The 18,339-nt window shown below is 34.4% G+C and overlaps 3 protein-coding genes and 1 long non-coding RNA gene across 15 annotated transcripts in view; 2 read left to right on the top strand and 2 right to left on the bottom strand.

The window, feature by feature from the left end:
- LOC126873684 (apolipophorins) overlaps positions 1-5,530 on the top strand; it is a 46,233-nt gene extending 40,703 nt beyond the window's left edge. For both annotated transcript variants that reach the window (XM_050634783.1, XM_050634782.1), the window contains exons 20-26: positions 241-398; positions 477-660; positions 1,777-1,915; positions 3,786-3,974; positions 4,415-4,660; positions 4,772-4,969; positions 5,396-5,530. In XM_050634783.1, coding sequence (XP_050490740.1) covers positions 241-398; positions 477-660; positions 1,777-1,915; positions 3,786-3,974; positions 4,415-4,660; positions 4,772-4,969; positions 5,396-5,428 — 1,147 coding nt within the window. In that variant the 3' untranslated portion in view covers positions 5,429-5,530. The remainder of the gene's footprint in view (positions 1-240; positions 399-476; positions 661-1,776; positions 1,916-3,785; positions 3,975-4,414; positions 4,661-4,771; positions 4,970-5,395) is intronic.
- Positions 4,459-9,971, bottom strand: LOC126873759 (uncharacterized). Of its 3 annotated transcripts, none has more exons than XR_007692518.1 (3): positions 8,981-9,971; positions 4,755-4,994; positions 4,459-4,686 (listed from the first exon to the last, which is right to left on the bottom strand). It is a non-coding gene; the product is annotated as an uncharacterized LOC126873759 (long non-coding RNA). The 3 variants fall into 3 exon arrangements; XR_007692516.1 differs by lacking the exon at positions 8,981-9,971 and adding an exon at positions 8,787-8,953; XR_007692517.1 differs by lacking the exon at positions 8,981-9,971 and adding an exon at positions 7,658-8,366.
- Positions 9,972-12,333: 2,362 nt separating this feature from the next.
- Positions 12,334-18,339, bottom strand: part of LOC126873703 (BTB/POZ domain-containing protein 7) — a 30,645-nt gene continuing 24,639 nt past the window's right edge. For 5 of the 7 annotated variants that reach the window (XM_050634846.1, XM_050634844.1, XM_050634848.1 and 2 more), the window contains 2 exons: positions 16,098-16,310; positions 12,334-15,419 (listed from right to left, as the gene is read on the bottom strand). In XM_050634846.1, the coding sequence (XP_050490803.1) occupies positions 15,132-15,419; positions 16,098-16,310 (501 nt within the window). In that variant the 3' untranslated portion in view covers positions 12,334-15,131. Of the gene's footprint in view, positions 15,420-16,097; positions 16,333-18,339 lie in introns of those variants that run through there. The other 2 variants (XM_050634850.1, XR_007692510.1) reach the window with 2 other exon arrangements.
- Positions 16,439-18,339, top strand: part of LOC126873717 (GTP-binding protein 2) — a 31,337-nt gene continuing 29,436 nt past the window's right edge. Inside the window, exons 1-2 of one of the 3 annotated variants that reach the window (XM_050634889.1) lie at positions 16,439-17,410; positions 18,146-18,235. The gene's annotated coding sequence lies outside the window, so the exon portion shown is untranslated. Of the gene's footprint in view, positions 17,411-17,458; positions 17,651-18,145; positions 18,236-18,339 lie in introns of those variants that run through there. The other 2 variants (XM_050634886.1, XM_050634888.1) reach the window with 2 other exon arrangements.

Here is an 18,339-nt window from a genome sequence, read left to right as displayed (position 1 = left end):
TTGAAAATATCGAACATAAAATTTTATATTTCTCTCACCGAGAAAATCAAAGTTTTCTTCTAATTTAATAAATAATCCCAAATTTTTCATCCATATTACAAATCACTCGTATTTATACTTTTTTATTTGAATAATATGATATTATTGTAATATCTAATCGAATATTAAATATGAATTAATGAATATTAAATTGAATATTAATTTCAAGTTTTTCTAATATTTGATAAAATATGATTATAGATCTTGCTTCAATATCGTCAATCCAGTACTGTATCGCGAAGCTTGCGATCATGCGACCGCCGTTAATACACCAAACGGAGCTTGCATAATTGCCACAGCTTATCACTATGCTTGTTACGAGCAAGGCGTCATGAGCACTCAGCTTCCAACGTCTTGTGGTGAGTTCCCTCTAAAGCGTACCATTGACTCTAAACGTTCGAGATAAATGGAGCTAAGTATTTTCCTCCTATTTTCAGTGAATTGCAAGGTAGGAGCAAACGAAATCGAGGTAGGCGACACGTTCAGCGTGATAGTTCCGAAGAAAGAGGCTGACATTGTTTTCGTAGTCGAACAACAGACACCGAACGACAAAATCTACAAAGAGATGATTGTTCCTTTGATGTCTGAGGTCAGGGAGGAATTGAAACAACAAGGAATTACGTGAGTTGGATTTTCGATTTATCATAAAAACAAATCTTTGAAATCTCTTCTTCTGATTCATATGCATTTCCTAATTCATTGCATTATACACATAAAAACAACTGCATTTTTTCAAGTAATTTCACAGTTAAATAAATATAAAATATTGTAACAAGTTTAGAAACGATATAGCTACTTATAGTTAATTATGCAATAATAAGACTATAAAAGCAACACCGCGTAATAAAAATTACAAAATTGAAACTATACAAAAATTACCAAAGTTATATTATTCGATAAATATTAGACTGTTTTAGACAAAGGTTATTAAAAATATATATTGGATGCCGATACGTAATATAAAATCAAACTATATTTGTTACGCCACGAGGCTTACCACAGGCTGTATTTTCTAACCGTCGCTCGCGGTCTTACAATGTCGCAGGCAGACCGTCTTATCTGCCCGCCGGATCATATACAATGTATCAACGAGAGCATAGTTGTCGCCAAGCAGTGAGCTCTAGAAACGTCGATTTTTAACCGTTACGTTTTTCACACAAAAAGAGGCATACGTGATCATAGTCTTTCAAATGAGACAAAGGAATAATCGAAGGACGTCCAGTTCCTTCTGACGAGTCAAACGTGACATTTCGACAAATCTGACGAGCAAACGAATTTATCTAGAGATATCGCAAAGTCGAGTCAAATTTCTGTAACATATTCATCATATTATTGTAAAATATATTATTCTATGTTAACCTGTTAATACAGTGTTACATTCATTAAACCACCTCTGTTATCTTAACCGAAACAGGGGAACGACTATTTCGCAGCGTCGATTAACATAATCGTAGCGAGAATTTACGCCTCTCGCTGACGCGTTTTCCTAGCGACCGCGTCTCTCCGCGAACGGTCGTAACAATATTATTAACATGTATTTTGTCTTTGAAATGTAAAAATATGCGTACTTAAATCTCAATGTAGTAATGTCTCAAACAACTCAATCACAGTCTCAACTAAGGATTAAAAAGAAATTTAGAGAACACACTTCTTGTCTCCTTTTGTGTAGATTTCACTATATTTGACCGATTTTTTCCAGATTAATGTTTACCATTTTCCTTACAATTAATTTTACAGAGATGTACACATTGGACTTATTGGATTCAGCGAGAATATGAAGTGGCCACAACACTATACGTTGAATGGCGACACCAACATTGACGGTGAGGTAAAGAACATGAAGTTCCACGAAAAGAAACCAGCAGTTACTTGGCAGGTAATTCTACTTCTTTAAGGCATTATATAGGGAAACAGTAACTTTTCTCGACACGATAAACGAAGATATTAGATAAACAAAGTTATTTGAAAAGTTCGTCACGAAACTTTAAGTGGAAGATTCGTAGCGTTGTCGGATAAAATGCTGTCGAACGCGTTGCTTGGAAAACTTGTTTCTAACTTTAAAGCAATATTTCAGAAATTAGTAATTAAACGTGCCGTTCGATGATATCTATTATACATTAATTTAAAGCTCGAAGCTAGTCGATTTTTTAAACTCCAAGTTAGTATTTTATTAATTATCATAACACAGCAAATTGTTTATTAGAACAAAACATAGATCCAAATAAAATTCCAGCATATTTCTTAAAGAGATGTAAACTTGGACGTAACGTAGGCAAAATATGTTCGTATAATGTTCGTAATATTAATACAGTTTTTGTACTGTATTAATATTACATAATACAATAAAAGTACAGATAAGTTGCTATTGATATAAAGGATTTAGATCGAGAGACACAAATGTAAAAAAGAACAACCTGATCGACAAAAAGAAGTCACCTGTAACGATCAGGTAAAATAATTGTTTTGCATTATGATCAAGCTCTATTATTTTCATTGAAGGTTTTAGTAAAAATTCGCCTATTTCGTCTGTAATCTAATACATCCGATAAATGAGCTAAACGATCCAATTAAAATCAAGAGGTACCTTTTCAATAGATCAATTCCTCTTTGATCGAAGCATTTAGTTATTTATCAAAAACTTTATAATATCGTGAATATAATTTTTCATAGGCACCAAATACACAACAAAATATCATTAGCTATCAAAAAGGCTACGTTTTTCAAACGTCTCGAAGGAAATCGAATTATCCTTTCATTTACTCCACAAATGAACGCTTCGAATCTCATTAAAGAAACATGTGGCAGAAGTAGAGGCTGATGCAATGAACCGAACAGTAAAGATCATTCAAGAGTTCAATTACACTTCCGATCGACGTAATGATCGTTTTTTTACACGCCATTCACCGATATCATTAACTTTTTCTCTAGATGCGCGTGGAAATCACGTGGTCGGCGCCCCGCATGTTTTATACGATTCATTTTCAATAACAAGAAATTGATTCACCGTTCAAAATTGATTTTCCTTGTTGTGACTTAAAATTGGATACGTCTACTAGCAGTTGCCTGAGTTATATAAAATACTATCGCTAAATCGATTGAAAAACAAGAAAATCTGCATGGATAAGTACGACAGAAACTATTCGTGATACATAGTAGATCGTTGCTCGATGAATATTCTGTTTAGTAAATGAAGTCGAAGTCTATTAAACGCGTTTGCATTTGAAGAACGTATGAGCAATTTCAAAGCATATCGTTAACTATACAATATATGTATAGGAATGGTGACATGTCTTAACAATCGTGAACCTTAAGATATGTACAAAAATTAACAGTAAAAGTAATTTGTTTTCTGGAACGAGGTTCCACATTATTTATTCTTATTTCATTTAATAGAAACAGTATTGATAATTAGAATAGAATATATACATATATGTAGTTAATTTTTGTAAATATCTTAAAATTGTTGATTTCTAAGACAATTTTCTACGTCTCTATAATAACAAGAAGTGTCAAAGTATAAAAACTACCCTAATTTCTTAGTTAGCAGTTTCTCAGTTAGAAATCCTCAAAACTCAGAGACTATTACCTAAATAATAAACGATAAACAACAATAATCAATTTCTATGTATTTTTTCGTTTCTGTTTTCTTGTTTTTTGATACACGTTAGCACGATTCGTAGGATGTCCCGACATTTTTGTAGCTGGCGTGATTTATGTGTAGTAAAAAAGAAAATAACGATTTCTAGGAAGCAAAGACGGGCGATACGGAGAAGAGGCTTAATTATTTACGCCAGAAATTGGACGTCGAGCTGGGTACATTCAAGTTGACCGACGCTTACGAGACTGCGATTCGATATCCCTTCAGACCTGGTGCGGCCAAAGCTGTGATCGCAGTGATCGCGAACCCTTGTGAGAAGAGTCCTTTCCCTATTTCGGTAAGTAAGACTTTCTATGACGTTAAGTGCTAGTTTAACACGTTTGCTACACACATATAGTTGATGAATAGATAATCCATCATAAAATCGATCAGAAATTGAAAAATAATCCTCAATTATGATCATTAATCATTAGACTGTCCGCGAATAATTATGTAAATTTAAATTTCCTAATAATTAGATCGCGAATTTTTATGCGCTTATAAAAAATATGGAAGTAAAATATTATACAAAAGGTACATAATATGGCATGGTACAAGTGTATTGCTTCCTATGATACTTTTTAAATAAAACAAATTTTCTACTTTTTTAATTATATTCTCGAAGATATGTATTTGCATAAATATCTGCTAATAATCGTCAAGAAAAACGTACTTTGACTGTAGAATTTGATCGATTTATGGAATTAAATAATATTTAAACCATGTTTTCTCTTTCAGTTGCAACATCTCAGGCTTTTGCTTGGTCACAAGATATATCGTGATTTGGGGCTCACCTACTACCATGTGTCGTATCCCGAAGAGCTGCTCGTCTCGGGCAAACCTCTAAAGAATATCGTCGGATACGACCAAGACAGCGTGTACACGTTCGCTGACAGCAAGAAGAAGCCTCTTACCGGAAATACCGACATGAAGAGCAATCTCTCACCGGCGGTCAACGACGTCTGCGCTGACTTTGCGGTATCTGTAAGTGTTCAACAAGTGATCCTCATCTATTATTACGTAGCTCGTGAGCGTTTCGAAAGACAGAAACACGTAGGAAGCTGAATCGAACATTTACCTGATATCATATTGTAGTCTGGTGGTGCTGCGTTCAGTTCTAACAACTTCTTGGAAGCCAAGCCGAACCAGAAGAAACAATTCGTCCAAGTAGCGGCAAGAAGGGTCGTCGATGGACTCATTAATTTAGAACTCCAGAAAGATTGCTCATGTAACTACCAGTATGGTATGGTCGGTCGCCCTCAGTGCAAGATCATAGGCCGCAAGGAAGTTCCGGTGAGGAAAGCGATTTTATAGAGTTCTATAAATAGAAAAACGGAAGTTATTATTAACGTCAGTGTTTAACCTTACTTCGAATTTTTAATTTTTACGTTTCAACTTCGTTTTTCAACTTTTTTAGTAAATATAAGAAGTTTTTCACGCGTTTACTACCATGCGAGTTTTATATATTTTGCCTTCAGAGCAACGATAGATCGAAATATACTACAAGTTAATATTTAATTTTTGCAAAATGTTATATCGTATCCGTGCCCCTTTAGTCTGGTAAAGTAATCTAAGTCATTCGTATTGTTCGCGTCATTTTTTAGTCGACGAAATGTATCATGGTTTCTTTTTAAGGAATATTTAAAATTAATTTTAAATTAATTTAATTAATAAAAGCTTAAATTTAATTCTTTTCCAATTTTCGTATTTGTATTTCAGAGACCCGCCAAGGGAGGAGCGAAGGCAGGTTAAGGCGAAATTTTCGCGCAGACTATCATTACTAATTAATTTAGGTGTATCGTGTTTGTTTTCTATATTTGTAAACGAATGAAGATCGTTAGCGCTTCCCAGCGACAGGGAAGGCCACAATTATTACGTAATTCTTGTCGAGAACTGAGATTTCATTTTCCCTGCGTCGAAATCCGCTTCGACGAAAATTCGTCGGACGCCGATTGTCCCTTTCTTTTTTCTTCTATTTTTATATTTCTTCGCAATTATCGTGTATATGTATGTATATGTAGACGTTAAATATTTGTTCAACTTGTATCAGTCGTGACTTAGAGAATAAGTTTTTTACCCTGAGTAAACGCAGGTATTAATAGACGCAGGTATAAAGAACAGAATAATTATACGAAGAATAACGCGCGATATACTCGCATCCATGTAATGCATGGGATATCGATTCGATTCACAGTACAATTTGTACGGCTTACCTTTATTAAATTAAGATACCGATGCTGTACGACTCGAGGCTAATCTGAATTCGATACCGACCACCGTATTCCGTTTATCCGATACGAATGAAAACGATTTTACGTGCTAGATGATACTGTATCTTATGGAGAAATATACATACAGTGTTCTTATATGTATTATGATCGACATTTATTAACCTCTATTCATCAAAGTCTGCATTCCTGAGCCAACATGCAAATAAAATTACTATAAATAAAATTACTATGGAAATAATATTGATTATTATTTAATAAACAATCATTATTAAACTATTATGTATTAATTTCGAAGGGAAGTTCGTTTATGTATTGTATAATTTATTATCTATAAAGTCAAAATTTATATGTACAATATCGGCATAAATTACTAATTAAGATAATCAGGGTTATTTAAATACATATATTACGAAAGTTTTAGTCGAGACCAAATTGATTGTTTTCGTGATTAAAATACTGCCAATGTGAAAAATCGAAAGCTAAATTCGCTAAAAACGAATTGGCCGAAAGCAACGATTTCGAAACAAAGAAAACCGGTCCTGCTGATAGATAATCACGAGGAATCGGAGACAAAAACCTAAGATTGATCGTGTTCCACCGAAATTTATCGAATAAAACATCGTTTGTCATTGATTTTATCTATTGAATGCAACCCAGTTTCAAGTATAATTACCGTCACGCTTGCAACGTACGGAATCTTGTTTCGATAGTTCATGTATCTTTCCTTCGTATTTTTCTCTTTTCAAACTTCTCTCTAACCCTTAAACACGTAAAATTGCCATTCGACAACACAGATGTATTTCAAACGTAACGTAATACATCGAACATAAGATTATTTATTAATTGCTCCATTGTGTGTTCGAAACTACCACTATTATCGTGGTATATCTAATTCAATTAACGTAAACAAATAAACGGAGCGTCTATTTACAAGAAAATTATTTTATCTTCTTTACAATCTTTCAATTAATACAGTAACTTGAGCCAAGATGTTGCCACCTAAAATATTTTTCTTAGTTAGCTAGCAACTTACTGCTGCTAACTCCTACTATAATATTGATCTCTCTTCTATAAAAATTTTAATGAAATGTTAGAAACGCCAAGATTTTTTTAAGAAACCAATCTTCTTGAAAAATTATAAGGCACAAAATTGTAATAAAAAATTTCAAAATATATCATTATATTTAGAAGCATCGTGCATTTAAGGGTTAATTTCAATGATCTTCTAATAAAAGATATCAAAATATTCTATTATATTTGCAAAACGCAACGACCAGTGGCTACGACTCTTTTTTTGCCATATTTACGTGATATAAGAGCTGTTTTAAATATCGCTCCTTCGCGGTGACGTTAATGCTACGCTAATGCTACGTCGCGATTACGTTAGTGAAGTGTGCAGACACACTATTTAAGTTTGTCGCGTAGTGTGTATCTATGTTTGAAATCAAAATTCCTTGCCGGGTTAATGAGGGAGGTTCATCAGATAACCGAGCCACCGACGAACCGGTGTACTTATTTTTAAAATGTTTGCCTTAATCATTTGTAAATTGCTGTTTTATGGTCGGCGATGAGAAAATTTTGAAAATTTATAAGGGAACCGCCGATAACGTGTTTCAGCCAGCAGAAAATAAACTAGCCATGATCGATCATTAAAATCACTAATCCTCCTTTTTTACACTTCTTAACGATGTTTTACACTAGATCTATTTATTCTTCGTACAGATGATTCTATCTTATTGAGGGTGCTCACGCTATTAGTTCACGAGGTTTCTTCTTTGTAAGTGGTAGATTTACGAAGATAATGAAAAAGGGTACAATTTTAATACCTTTTATCAAGATATTAAAAATTATTGAATTTATATTTTTTATTACAAATTACATATGCCGATGATCCAAAGAAAAGATATTTTTCAATTTGCAATGGTCGTCGCGAAATAGCAAGACACTGAAGCTTTCTAAATTATGAAATTTACTTTTCATGTCAAATAAAATGTAGATGACAATTGAATTATTTTTAATTTAGTACGCGATCTATTCGTTTTATAAATTTGAATCCTTTCGAAATTAACGAAGATTAAATTGCTTACCCTAAATCACTTTGATCAAAGCAATGAAGCGCGCTTTGAGAAAATATTCAGTGCCCTAACAGCGACAATGTAAGTACGTTGTATGATAAGGCTTATCGTTGAATATACAGACATGCGCTAAGTGCACATTAAAATTGATTATTAGAGCGTAACTCTGCTCAACGATTCAATTCGAGAAACCTTACGCTCCGTCGTATAGCAAATCGAATTATTTGCAAATCTTCATTACATTTTTTCCAACTGTATTTTCCTCTTACATTAAAAAACTCACTTTCTATAGGTTCAGAAAAATTCATCTTACTTTTCCAAGCTCCTTTGCAAATATACTTGTGCAAAAAATAACCGATTACACAATTCTTAAAACTAACTCCTTAAAAAGCGTAAGCGATTAATTTCTAAAAAAAGGTTCTGTATTCTTCCTAGAGCAAACCAAATTTGCAATAAATCTCGATTTAAAAACTTCATCTACAAAATTCGATCTCCCCTTTTTTTTTAAATATTTACGTAACAATAACGTCACTGATCGCAATCGACACTTCGTTCTTAAAGCGAACTGATCTAATTTTGACTAAATTGATCGTAAAGAAATCGTACATGAGAGAATATTACTTAACAACGAAGTAATCCAGAAATAACCATAGAAGTCGAAGAAAAGGACCAACTGCCAATTATTCGATCCTTTTCATCATCGTTAAAAAGAGAATCAACTTTTACTACATAGAGGCTTCTAGATGAAGCAAAGGAACAGATACGCATCGTATAATCTGCAGCGGACAGATCTACTTCGCTGACCTACTTGGCTGATGTGAGACTATTTAACCCTTTGACGACCACTTCTGTAACTCGCGCTGGCCGTCTCTTCTATATACAACGCCGACATTATGGATCTGCGAAACTATTTCTACGTCCATGCAGCTACGAACTGTAATTTTGCACTGCGTAATTTTACGGCTGATACGCTGTTCGTGAAACTCGTTTGTACTAACTTTTCACATCACACATAAGTACTTATAGAGGATTGGTTGAGGATACACAATATAAAATAACGGAAGCGAGAGATTGCTGTCACAACCCGTCAAATATATCTGGAATAACTTAAATAAATAAATAAATAAATAAAAGTACAATCTGTCGAAAGACGCTCGTTTACTGTATTCACAACGATAGTGTATGTTCGCTCGCGGAAAACCCGACTCGTAGATATTGATCGCTAATTCGTGTCACTCGGTATATACTAACTCGCCTCCAATCGCGTCCCTTTATTTATACTGGTCGGGGGGCAGTCGAAAAATTTGAATTTGTCTAAGATCGATGGTTGCCCATAACGTTGACTTTGTTTTGGCTATTGATATGTTTCGAGCGTTGTGTCCAACGCTAAGATCCCTAATTGATGCACCTTGGTATGTTACCAACAAAACAATACACCGCGACCTCAAGTTACCCACAGTCAAAGAAGAAATAGCAAAATATAGCGACAGATATAGCAAAAGAGTCAACAAACAAAACCGAAACCCCCTAATCACTGGACTACTTGATACGACGGACCAGATCCGCAGGCTGAAGAGACACTACCCGCTAGACCTAAACGATAGATTCAACTAGTTATTTAAATTAAGTAACATTTACTTATTACAATACTTATGTGCAAATTATACTTATCTATAACAAATATTAACTTATAATAAATAATTAGCCATGTTACTGCGCCACGCCAGAAAAATTACTGAAAATTCTCAACGCGAGAATTGATTGTAATTTTAATAAATATTAAAAAAAAAAAAAAAAAAGGTTGTGTCCGTGTTCCGAGGCACAACAATAACAATATGAATCGTTCTCGATCCGCTTCGTCTTATGACTCATGTGCCGCTACATACTTACGTATAAACTCTAGGTTTCATATTTTTGTTATAACTTTTTAACGAAGTATTTATTCGCGCCGAACAATTATAAGATAGAGATACGGATGAACGATCGAAAGACTCGATAATCGACGTATAAACACGCAACATGTAAAAGAATTGTTTCTCTCTAATACCTTGACGAAATAATTCCATCGATGACTACGGCATATAGAAAATTTTCTTCCTTCGAGTCCGTTGTTGCGTTCGCAATTAACTCCGCCCGCAGCAAGTGTCTTCAACGATTTCTCAGCCGCGTCTGAGTTACGTAAATTGAAATTTGCCTTTTAGAGCTACTTGTTCTATTTGCGATGCGCCGCGCGTGCCATATCGAGTTCCAGTGGAGAGTGAAAAAAATATTGCGAAGAAACTCATTCACTACCACTGAAACTGGGATAAGATGATATGTAGGCAGTTTTTCATGTTTCGCAACAAAAGGTTGTGTCCGTGTATTTGGCGGACAAACGCTTAGGGAAACAATGGAACGGAAAGTAAAGTTATAAGGGAAATGTTCGAACAGCGAAGTGGAAGAATGATGGGAATGAAAATGATGTAATCGTGTTCGTGGTGGACGAAATTGCGAGTGGGATTGACTTCGGTTCAATAGTTAAATCATGTCATAAATTTCGAAAAAAATTATATGAAATTTATTCATAACCATTGAAATTAGATGATATATAGATAAGTTTCATGAATCGAAATGATGTACATTCGGCTGTGTTCGTTTTAATCGAAGCTATAAATAAAATTAACTTAGATTCGACAATTAAATTACGTCACAAATTTCGAAAAAGGTTAAACGAAATTTATACACAACCACTGAGGAACTAGAATAAGTCAACATGTATATAAATAGAACCGTGGCGAAAGAATAACATAAATTATTACGTGTGCACATTCGAACGTGTTTATTCAATTCGGAACTGTGAATGAAATAAGCTTCAATATCACGATTAAATCATACTACAGATTTTAAAAAGAAAAACTTGTAAACTCGTTTACAAACACTGAAAATGAGATAAACTGATATAGGACCGAAAAGCAAGAACAACATGAATTAGAATGATATGTAGTGTGTATTCGTGGAAACTGAATGGCAACTGTATTCGTATTAGCAGAAAGTGTAGATCCGAAAAGATAGCAAGAGACTTTGTAAGAGATTTATGAACGCTGAAAATTATAGTTCTTATAATAATAGACCGTATGTAGACAATTTTTCATGTTACATGATAAGCTACCTGCGCGTATTTGAAAAGCAAACTACTAGAAATCACTTTATGACCGCTAAGGTAAATTTGAAATATTCTCCTAAGCCTTTACATTCATTGTTATTCGTTAATTTATTTGACTTCGAGTAATTTTAAACACTTGGATAATATAAACCTATTAAAACATTTTTTAGGTTTCATGTTTCTAGTAAAATTAAGATTTCTTTGATAGTTGCTCGATTTCAAAGGAGCAACAGTTGATGTAATATTACTTCTATAGACATGGTCTCGATGCTGTACAATAATTTCATCACATTGTATGTGATATATATGGGTGATGCAATATTGTTTCTACATACAAGTTTGTAATTCATGATATTGAAATTTTCTAAACCAAATTTTCTGAATTTTATGTTTAGTCGTATCTCATGCACATGCTGTTCCTATTTGTAATTATAATTAATATCATAACACGTGTAATTACTTCCTTTGGCGTCATTTTCCATTAAATATCCACTTGAAGAAAAGTTATTTTAATGCAGAAAATTCGGATTCAAGGAACTGGATTAAATTCAACGAAACTGAAAGAAAACAATGAAATAGGAGGTAAAATTACAAGGAAGAAGATAATAAACGAAGGAATTAAAGAGCAACGATGTGAATTAAAATGGCATATATACAGTATGTAATGTGAATTTTGATCGAAACCACGCGTGAAATTGGTGTGGATCGAAATATTAAAGAACGCCAAGAATTTCGAGAAAATGGGTTTATAATTTATAAATTAAAATACCATATACAAAGCTTCAAGTCTTCGCTACGGAATGAAAAATTGGTAAAAGACAAAATAACAACGGTATAAACAAAAAGAAATTCGAGTAATAACAGTGGAAATAACTAGCTACAAAAGTATGCATCATTCAGTGAAATAGACGTGAACAATGACGAGCGAACCACAAATTAATCTTGTCGATTTCATATAGAATAAAGCTCATTTCTTATTCGAGAAAATCCATGTCGATGTTACGTAATAGTCTCACCAATTTAACGAGAAAGAAATAATTTCCTTACGGTATTGTGAAAGGCAGTCTCGTCATTGCACGTCCTCAATCCTATATTCTCTGCTTGGATTTTAACAAAAAAAAAAAAAAAAAAAAAAAGGAAAAGAAAGAACGAAGATTTACAACATCAGATCGATCTGCGAATAATCATGTAAAATAACGGAGGCGCAGGTTTTCTTTCTTAATGAACATCCTTTTATTTCTGTCTTGTTGCTTTCATGACAAGAAACGAAAGAAACTATGGAATTATCGTTGTACGAAAACAAGGATCGACGTTTTTCGGCTACCATCTGAACACGATATGTTCGAAATATTGTACAGCGAACGAACAATGCGAAACTTTAAGGTTTCGTAACTTTAACAACGGGAAGAATCGACGAAAAAACCTTAGAGATCTGCGCGCACCTCTTCAAACGCAAAAATCAGTCGATTACGCTCCGACCGGACGTAAAAAATAATAATTTAACGATACGCTGCTCGAAGATAAAGTGCATCTACTAATATTTAAATAATTTTTATTGAATATCATAGGTAATATGAATTAGCAAAGATCATACCCCACAGCGGCGTTTCATTTTAAATAAAGAACAATGACTGTTCAGAAACACTGATCATATATACCTGCACGTTCCGTGTGACCTTCATTCTCTTTCTCTTCCACGCCAGCATGATAACACTCTCTCGTTCTCTCTTCAAATTCTTCATTTGTCAATTTCTCTATATCTCTCGTCCTTTCTCAGAATTCATTCTTTCTTCTCTCATACATTCTATCGCTTTTTCTTTTCTTTGACAATTCACTCATTCACTCTGGCAACATCGTCTAATTAACACTTTAAATGGTACTTAGAGAGCTCGCGCATTTGTGTACCTAACACATAGTCACACGCAATTTGTATCCACACATGTACATATACACGGTGCCCATATGTACATGAACCACAGCTGCATCTGCATTTCGCACGCGTCTGCACCTAGAAGTTACATTTATTATTACATGATTGTACCTAACAAGCATGAACTTTCCACGATCGAATTGTCACCCAAATTCGGCTTACAATTATAAATATATATATATATTTATATCTATATTTATATTTATAGATATACAGAATGTTTTAGGGTTTAACGGTTGAACTTTAATCAAACACAAAATATTATATAAACGTAAGTCGTTTAAAGCTTTGTTAAAATGTAATTTAAGGCATTAACAGCTAATGGTTATATCGATCGTAAATTTATTCTTATGTTGTATCATATTTAGTAATCGTAAGTCCATTACTGTTCCCTTCATATATCGTATGAAAATTGCAGGAAAAATATATAAGTACAATATTCTTGATTTTCTGATTCTCATATTATTTAATGGCTAAAAGAGTGTACTTTGATATAACATAGTTAAAAGCAGGAACAAACTGTTCAATTCAAATATACTGACCTTTTAGCAATAAATGATAAATGCATGAAGTTTTACGGAAAATCCAACATCTAAAATATGGATATTTTTTATATAAATATTTTTATAGAGAACCCAGGAACCGATAGGTTGACCAGATATTGGATTTTAAAATCGCACTCATATGAAAAACAACAGGTGTAATATATCGTATCATTCTTCTATGACCTACATTTATCGTAACTTTTTAATAAAACCTTAAATGACCTATATTTATATAACATTTTTTGCTTACTGATATCATAAGATACGTCGACACAGTTGTTAAACCCTGAGATATTCTGCATAAGTATCCTGGAAATCAAGGGGTCCTCTACGTTCGTTAAGCTGCGCTTAAATAAACCAGTACGTACAATAGTATTCTTCTTCGTCGTATCAGTAAATTTGTACCCGCAAGAACGAAGTTTCATTTCATCGACGCGCAGCGCGCTTAATCTTCGCCGCGATATGAACCACAAGAAGTACGTCTTCGTGTATCACAGAAGCCTCGGCAGACGTCCTACCAATATCGATCGTTTCAACGAATCAATCGTTGACCTCAAATAATTTCGTATATCGTGAATACTCGCGACGCGAGACCTGCACGAAGTGTCCACCTTTTAGGCGCCCTTTTACAAAGTAATTAAAAACTAACACCTCGTGCAGCGGACGGGCCCCATTCGCGTTCGCCGAAGTATAAAATACTTCTAGGATTTGAACTTCTTTAGCGGAGAAAAAGGCCCTGAGATTGGTGTCGAAGATTGGAATGAAATTTGGACGAATCGCCTTAGAATATTCCATTTTAATACGTATTTTGCACGACTGTGTAGGATGCTTGAATAATTTTCCAATTACAGCGTCTCCTTGAGCATTCGAAGACTTACTGACCTAACATCGCGGTATCCGAATATTGTATTAACATATTATTATATGTTATTAGTATTAATAGATAATAGTGTTAATCGAGGAGCTCATAACAAAATGACCTGTGTAAAAATTTTTTACTTTTTAAACACACTATAATAATCAAATTTACCATCGAACGAAAATTTACCGATACTTAAGATTATATGGTATAACAAATATATCGTTTAGAAGAATTGAAACGTATTAAATGCAACAAAAAAGTGCTCAAGTATCTTGTCACTCTGAAGAGAGACAAACACGAACAAGGATCATCTTTTATACGAGCCTTCGATTCGTAATGTTCTCGTCTAACGAGATCAAGTGCCTCGAAGTGCCAGGTACACAAATTAATAATTCTAAACGTCTACAACTATATTTCTCAGAAGCGTCCTATACGGTCGCAGACAAGAGCAATATTTAATCAAAATATCCAACCTTTAAATTCATCTAATTTCATTTGAACCCTCGCGAGACCAACCAAGAGATATTTCTTTTGCTAGTCTAACTTCTGAGAAAACAAACTCGGCAGTACATGAAGAGTACACCTAGTGATTCCATTTCGTTCGTCGAAACGAACGACCCGGTTAAGGGTGGTTATAGTTGCCATACAGTCCTTTTATCTCGTAGAAATCTTAAATAAATCTTGGTAAGGCAGTGCCAGCTCGGTGGTACATGTACGGAGGAGGAGGCGGGCCAGTGTAGTGCCTCTGATGGGGATGAGGAAGCGATGATCTGTGGGAACCCATCGTTCCATTCGATGGCGAAACGTGCTGCAGAAGATGAGAAGCTCCATCCCCTAGGTCTAGCTCCAGTTCTTGCTCCTCGATCAGCTGCAATGCTCCGAAAGAGGCTGTCGCCATCGCCACATCTGGCATCACACCCGATAGTTGTCCATCGCTACACGAATTGTTCTCTTGTTGCTGAAGCGAGATGGAAAGATAGAGATTGATTTTACAGATGTGTAATTTTTCCATTTGAGAGGAATTTGAAATTTCGAATTTTTATTTAATTTAATTTAATTTAACAATAGAACTACCGAAATATTTAATGGTATTGTTAATGTAATTGAAATGGCGGAACGTCGACTCGTGATTTTTTATAGAATTTGAAATTTTTTTAAGTTGAATTGTTTTTAGAATTGAAGCTATCAAAGTGGTCGAAATACTCGATTTTTCATCAAATTTATCATGATAATTTGGAATTTTAATTTAACATTAGAATTATCGAGGTAGTCAAAATAGGCAATGTAAGATTTTTCATATACTTCAGAATTTATTAAATCTTTTTCTTTAGAGAAAGAAGCGATAAAAATGATCGATCAATTCTCATAGCATGATCTTTTTACTTTGTTTTACAACTAGATAGTGAATATTTATGCAATTTCCTAGTTTTATGAGTGAAACTAAAAGTTGCATCCTACATAGAAATTTATCCCACCTACTAAATATCACGAGCGTTTTATATGTACCGATATTTTATATATCTCTATATATTATGGGCATTCTAACATTTTTCAATTTCCCATAAATGCATAAACATACACAATGTAACGAAGTACATATAACTATTGTTATTCCTGACTAATAGTATCTGCTTACCTCCGCAAGACGTCTACAGCTTTCACCCTCGGTGACAATGGCTGGAAGCTCGTGTCTGTGGCTACAAGAAGAGGCTGGCCGCGGGAATGTCATGTTTCTTCCGTAGCACAAAGGTGGAATTGTTCTTGCGTTGATCCCCATGCCAGGCGAATCCATGTCTTCGATATCAGTCAGCCTCTCGTTTTGCTCCTTCGCATTATATGCGGCTGTATTCTGGAAACAAGGCATGACAAAACTACAAAACTCCTATAATAAACGTGACACCTAATCGAGAGCTATTTAGCACCTTGTTACGAGTTAGTTCATTGTTAGCACATTGCGTACGGTCATGTTTCGTGTTTGACAGATCGAACGTTGAGGCCGGAAATTTCAATGAGTTGAACGCAATGCACGTCATACCACACAATTGTAGTCGCATATCTTTACTACTGTGTCGTTATTATAGTTATATATAGTTTTAAATTATAGCTATGCGGTAGAATTGAAACTAGTAGCGAACCATCGAGAACGTGTCCCTCTAACAAGAGAACAAGTGGAAAGTTGCCTGAGGACCAAAAGTGTGTTTAATTTGTAAACCGTAGCAGCGAGGCTTAACAAACTTCCTAACTAGAACCTTGAACGTAGGAAAGCTTACACCTAGTGACATTCATTAACTACCGAAATCCAAGGTATTTAGGCGCGCGGGTTTGCCCAAAATCCCGTGACTTAAAAGCTTCTCTAAAGTCTGACGTCAAACGACGAGTACAAAGTTATTAGATCACTTAGTAAGTTTTCCCTTTTTATTTCATTAAGAATTTTAAATTACAGCAAATCATCAGGAGTTCGATCATCGATAATATCTTCTCTTGTCAACCACTTATGAACAAATTTTTTACTTATTATGACACGCTTCAAGCATCATTTTGAATCGGTAGAATAAATTGAAAAAGTGTCTTTGTTGCTGATCGTAACGAGGAATTAAATAAATGTTTTGGCAAAATTTAATTTGAAATGAAATTTATCTCACTTTAATCACTCGAAACGATTTAATAACGTGAGTCAGTATATCATAACGGCGAGCGTGTCAACGATCATCCCCCCGTGCTCCTCGCTCAGAGTGTAATCCGCGCTTCCTCTAACGCGTATCATTCGAATTTAATCCTTATCGAAGTTAGAGGATGGGGATACCATCAATGAACGTCGAAAAGAAGGAGAATAGGGGTCAAAGTCAAACGGTAACGAAGCTTGGCTCAGTTGTCACGACATCGCTGTACCAGCCGGCCGCATTCAGCCGTTTCTGCAATTACCTGTCAACTCTTTCGACGCTGCAACAGGTATTTCACTTGTTCGCAAATAAAGGGCAAACCCTTCTCTGTCAGTGATAACGTTTTGATAAGGAAAGATTCAGGCCGTTTCACTCAGTGTAGTTCGGTTTAGCTACGTCAACGAAGAATTTAGAAACTGGGTCGAGCTTCGAGCTGTTACGTATCCCAGCTTTGAGCATAATCTACCTGCCAAAAATATTTCTTTGTTTTCTTTTTTGCTAGAGTTTGGTGATATCTGTAGAATGTTTGGTGAGTTTAGTTGAATGTCTAAGATTTGTTAACAATTGTTTGGACTTGCACGATTTGGGCTTAGACTTTAAGAATTGTTTGGGTTTCGAAGATTTAGTGCAAGATTGCTGACAATCGTTGTTTTGATTTCTAAGATTTTATGCAAGTTTCTAGCTTTTTGCGATTAGGATTTCGATTAATTACAAAAAAAGGCAGTTATAATTTATCACGGTTGAAGTCTGATGACTAATTATTATAATTGCAATAAAAAGATCGTTTAATCACAATGTTATGGAACGCATATACGCCTAACAAGATACAATGACACAGCAATAAGTTGTTAATACTATAGACGATTAAAGATTATTTGGATTTCGAAAATTTCGTTTAAGATCTTAGAAATTTTTTCAAACATTTGACACAAGGTTCTAAAGATTGTTAGGGTTCCTAAGATTTTGATGATAAGATTGTCTTCCTACGCAACTCGCAAGTCTTATTTATTTTTTTGTATTTTAGTTGATGTGCAGAATCGAGATTCGACGAGAATTCTAAATTCATCATCGTCCAACAACATTATATCGTAACGTACACTCGTCACATTTTTCCGTGAGTATAAAATACCTATATAGAAACAAGATGATAATATAATAAATAATTATACGTGTAATTGTCAAATTTTAAGATTTATTAAACTGAATCATCTCACAAAA

The sequence above is a fragment of the Bombus huntii genome, chromosome 15 (assembly GCF_024542735.1).
Source record: "Bombus huntii isolate Logan2020A chromosome 15, iyBomHunt1.1, whole genome shotgun sequence".
NCBI classification, from domain to species: domain Eukaryota; kingdom Metazoa; phylum Arthropoda; class Insecta; order Hymenoptera; family Apidae; genus Bombus; species Bombus huntii.
Note: the sequence above shows the minus strand (reverse complement) of the source record. Positions and strands in the feature narration are given on the sequence as shown.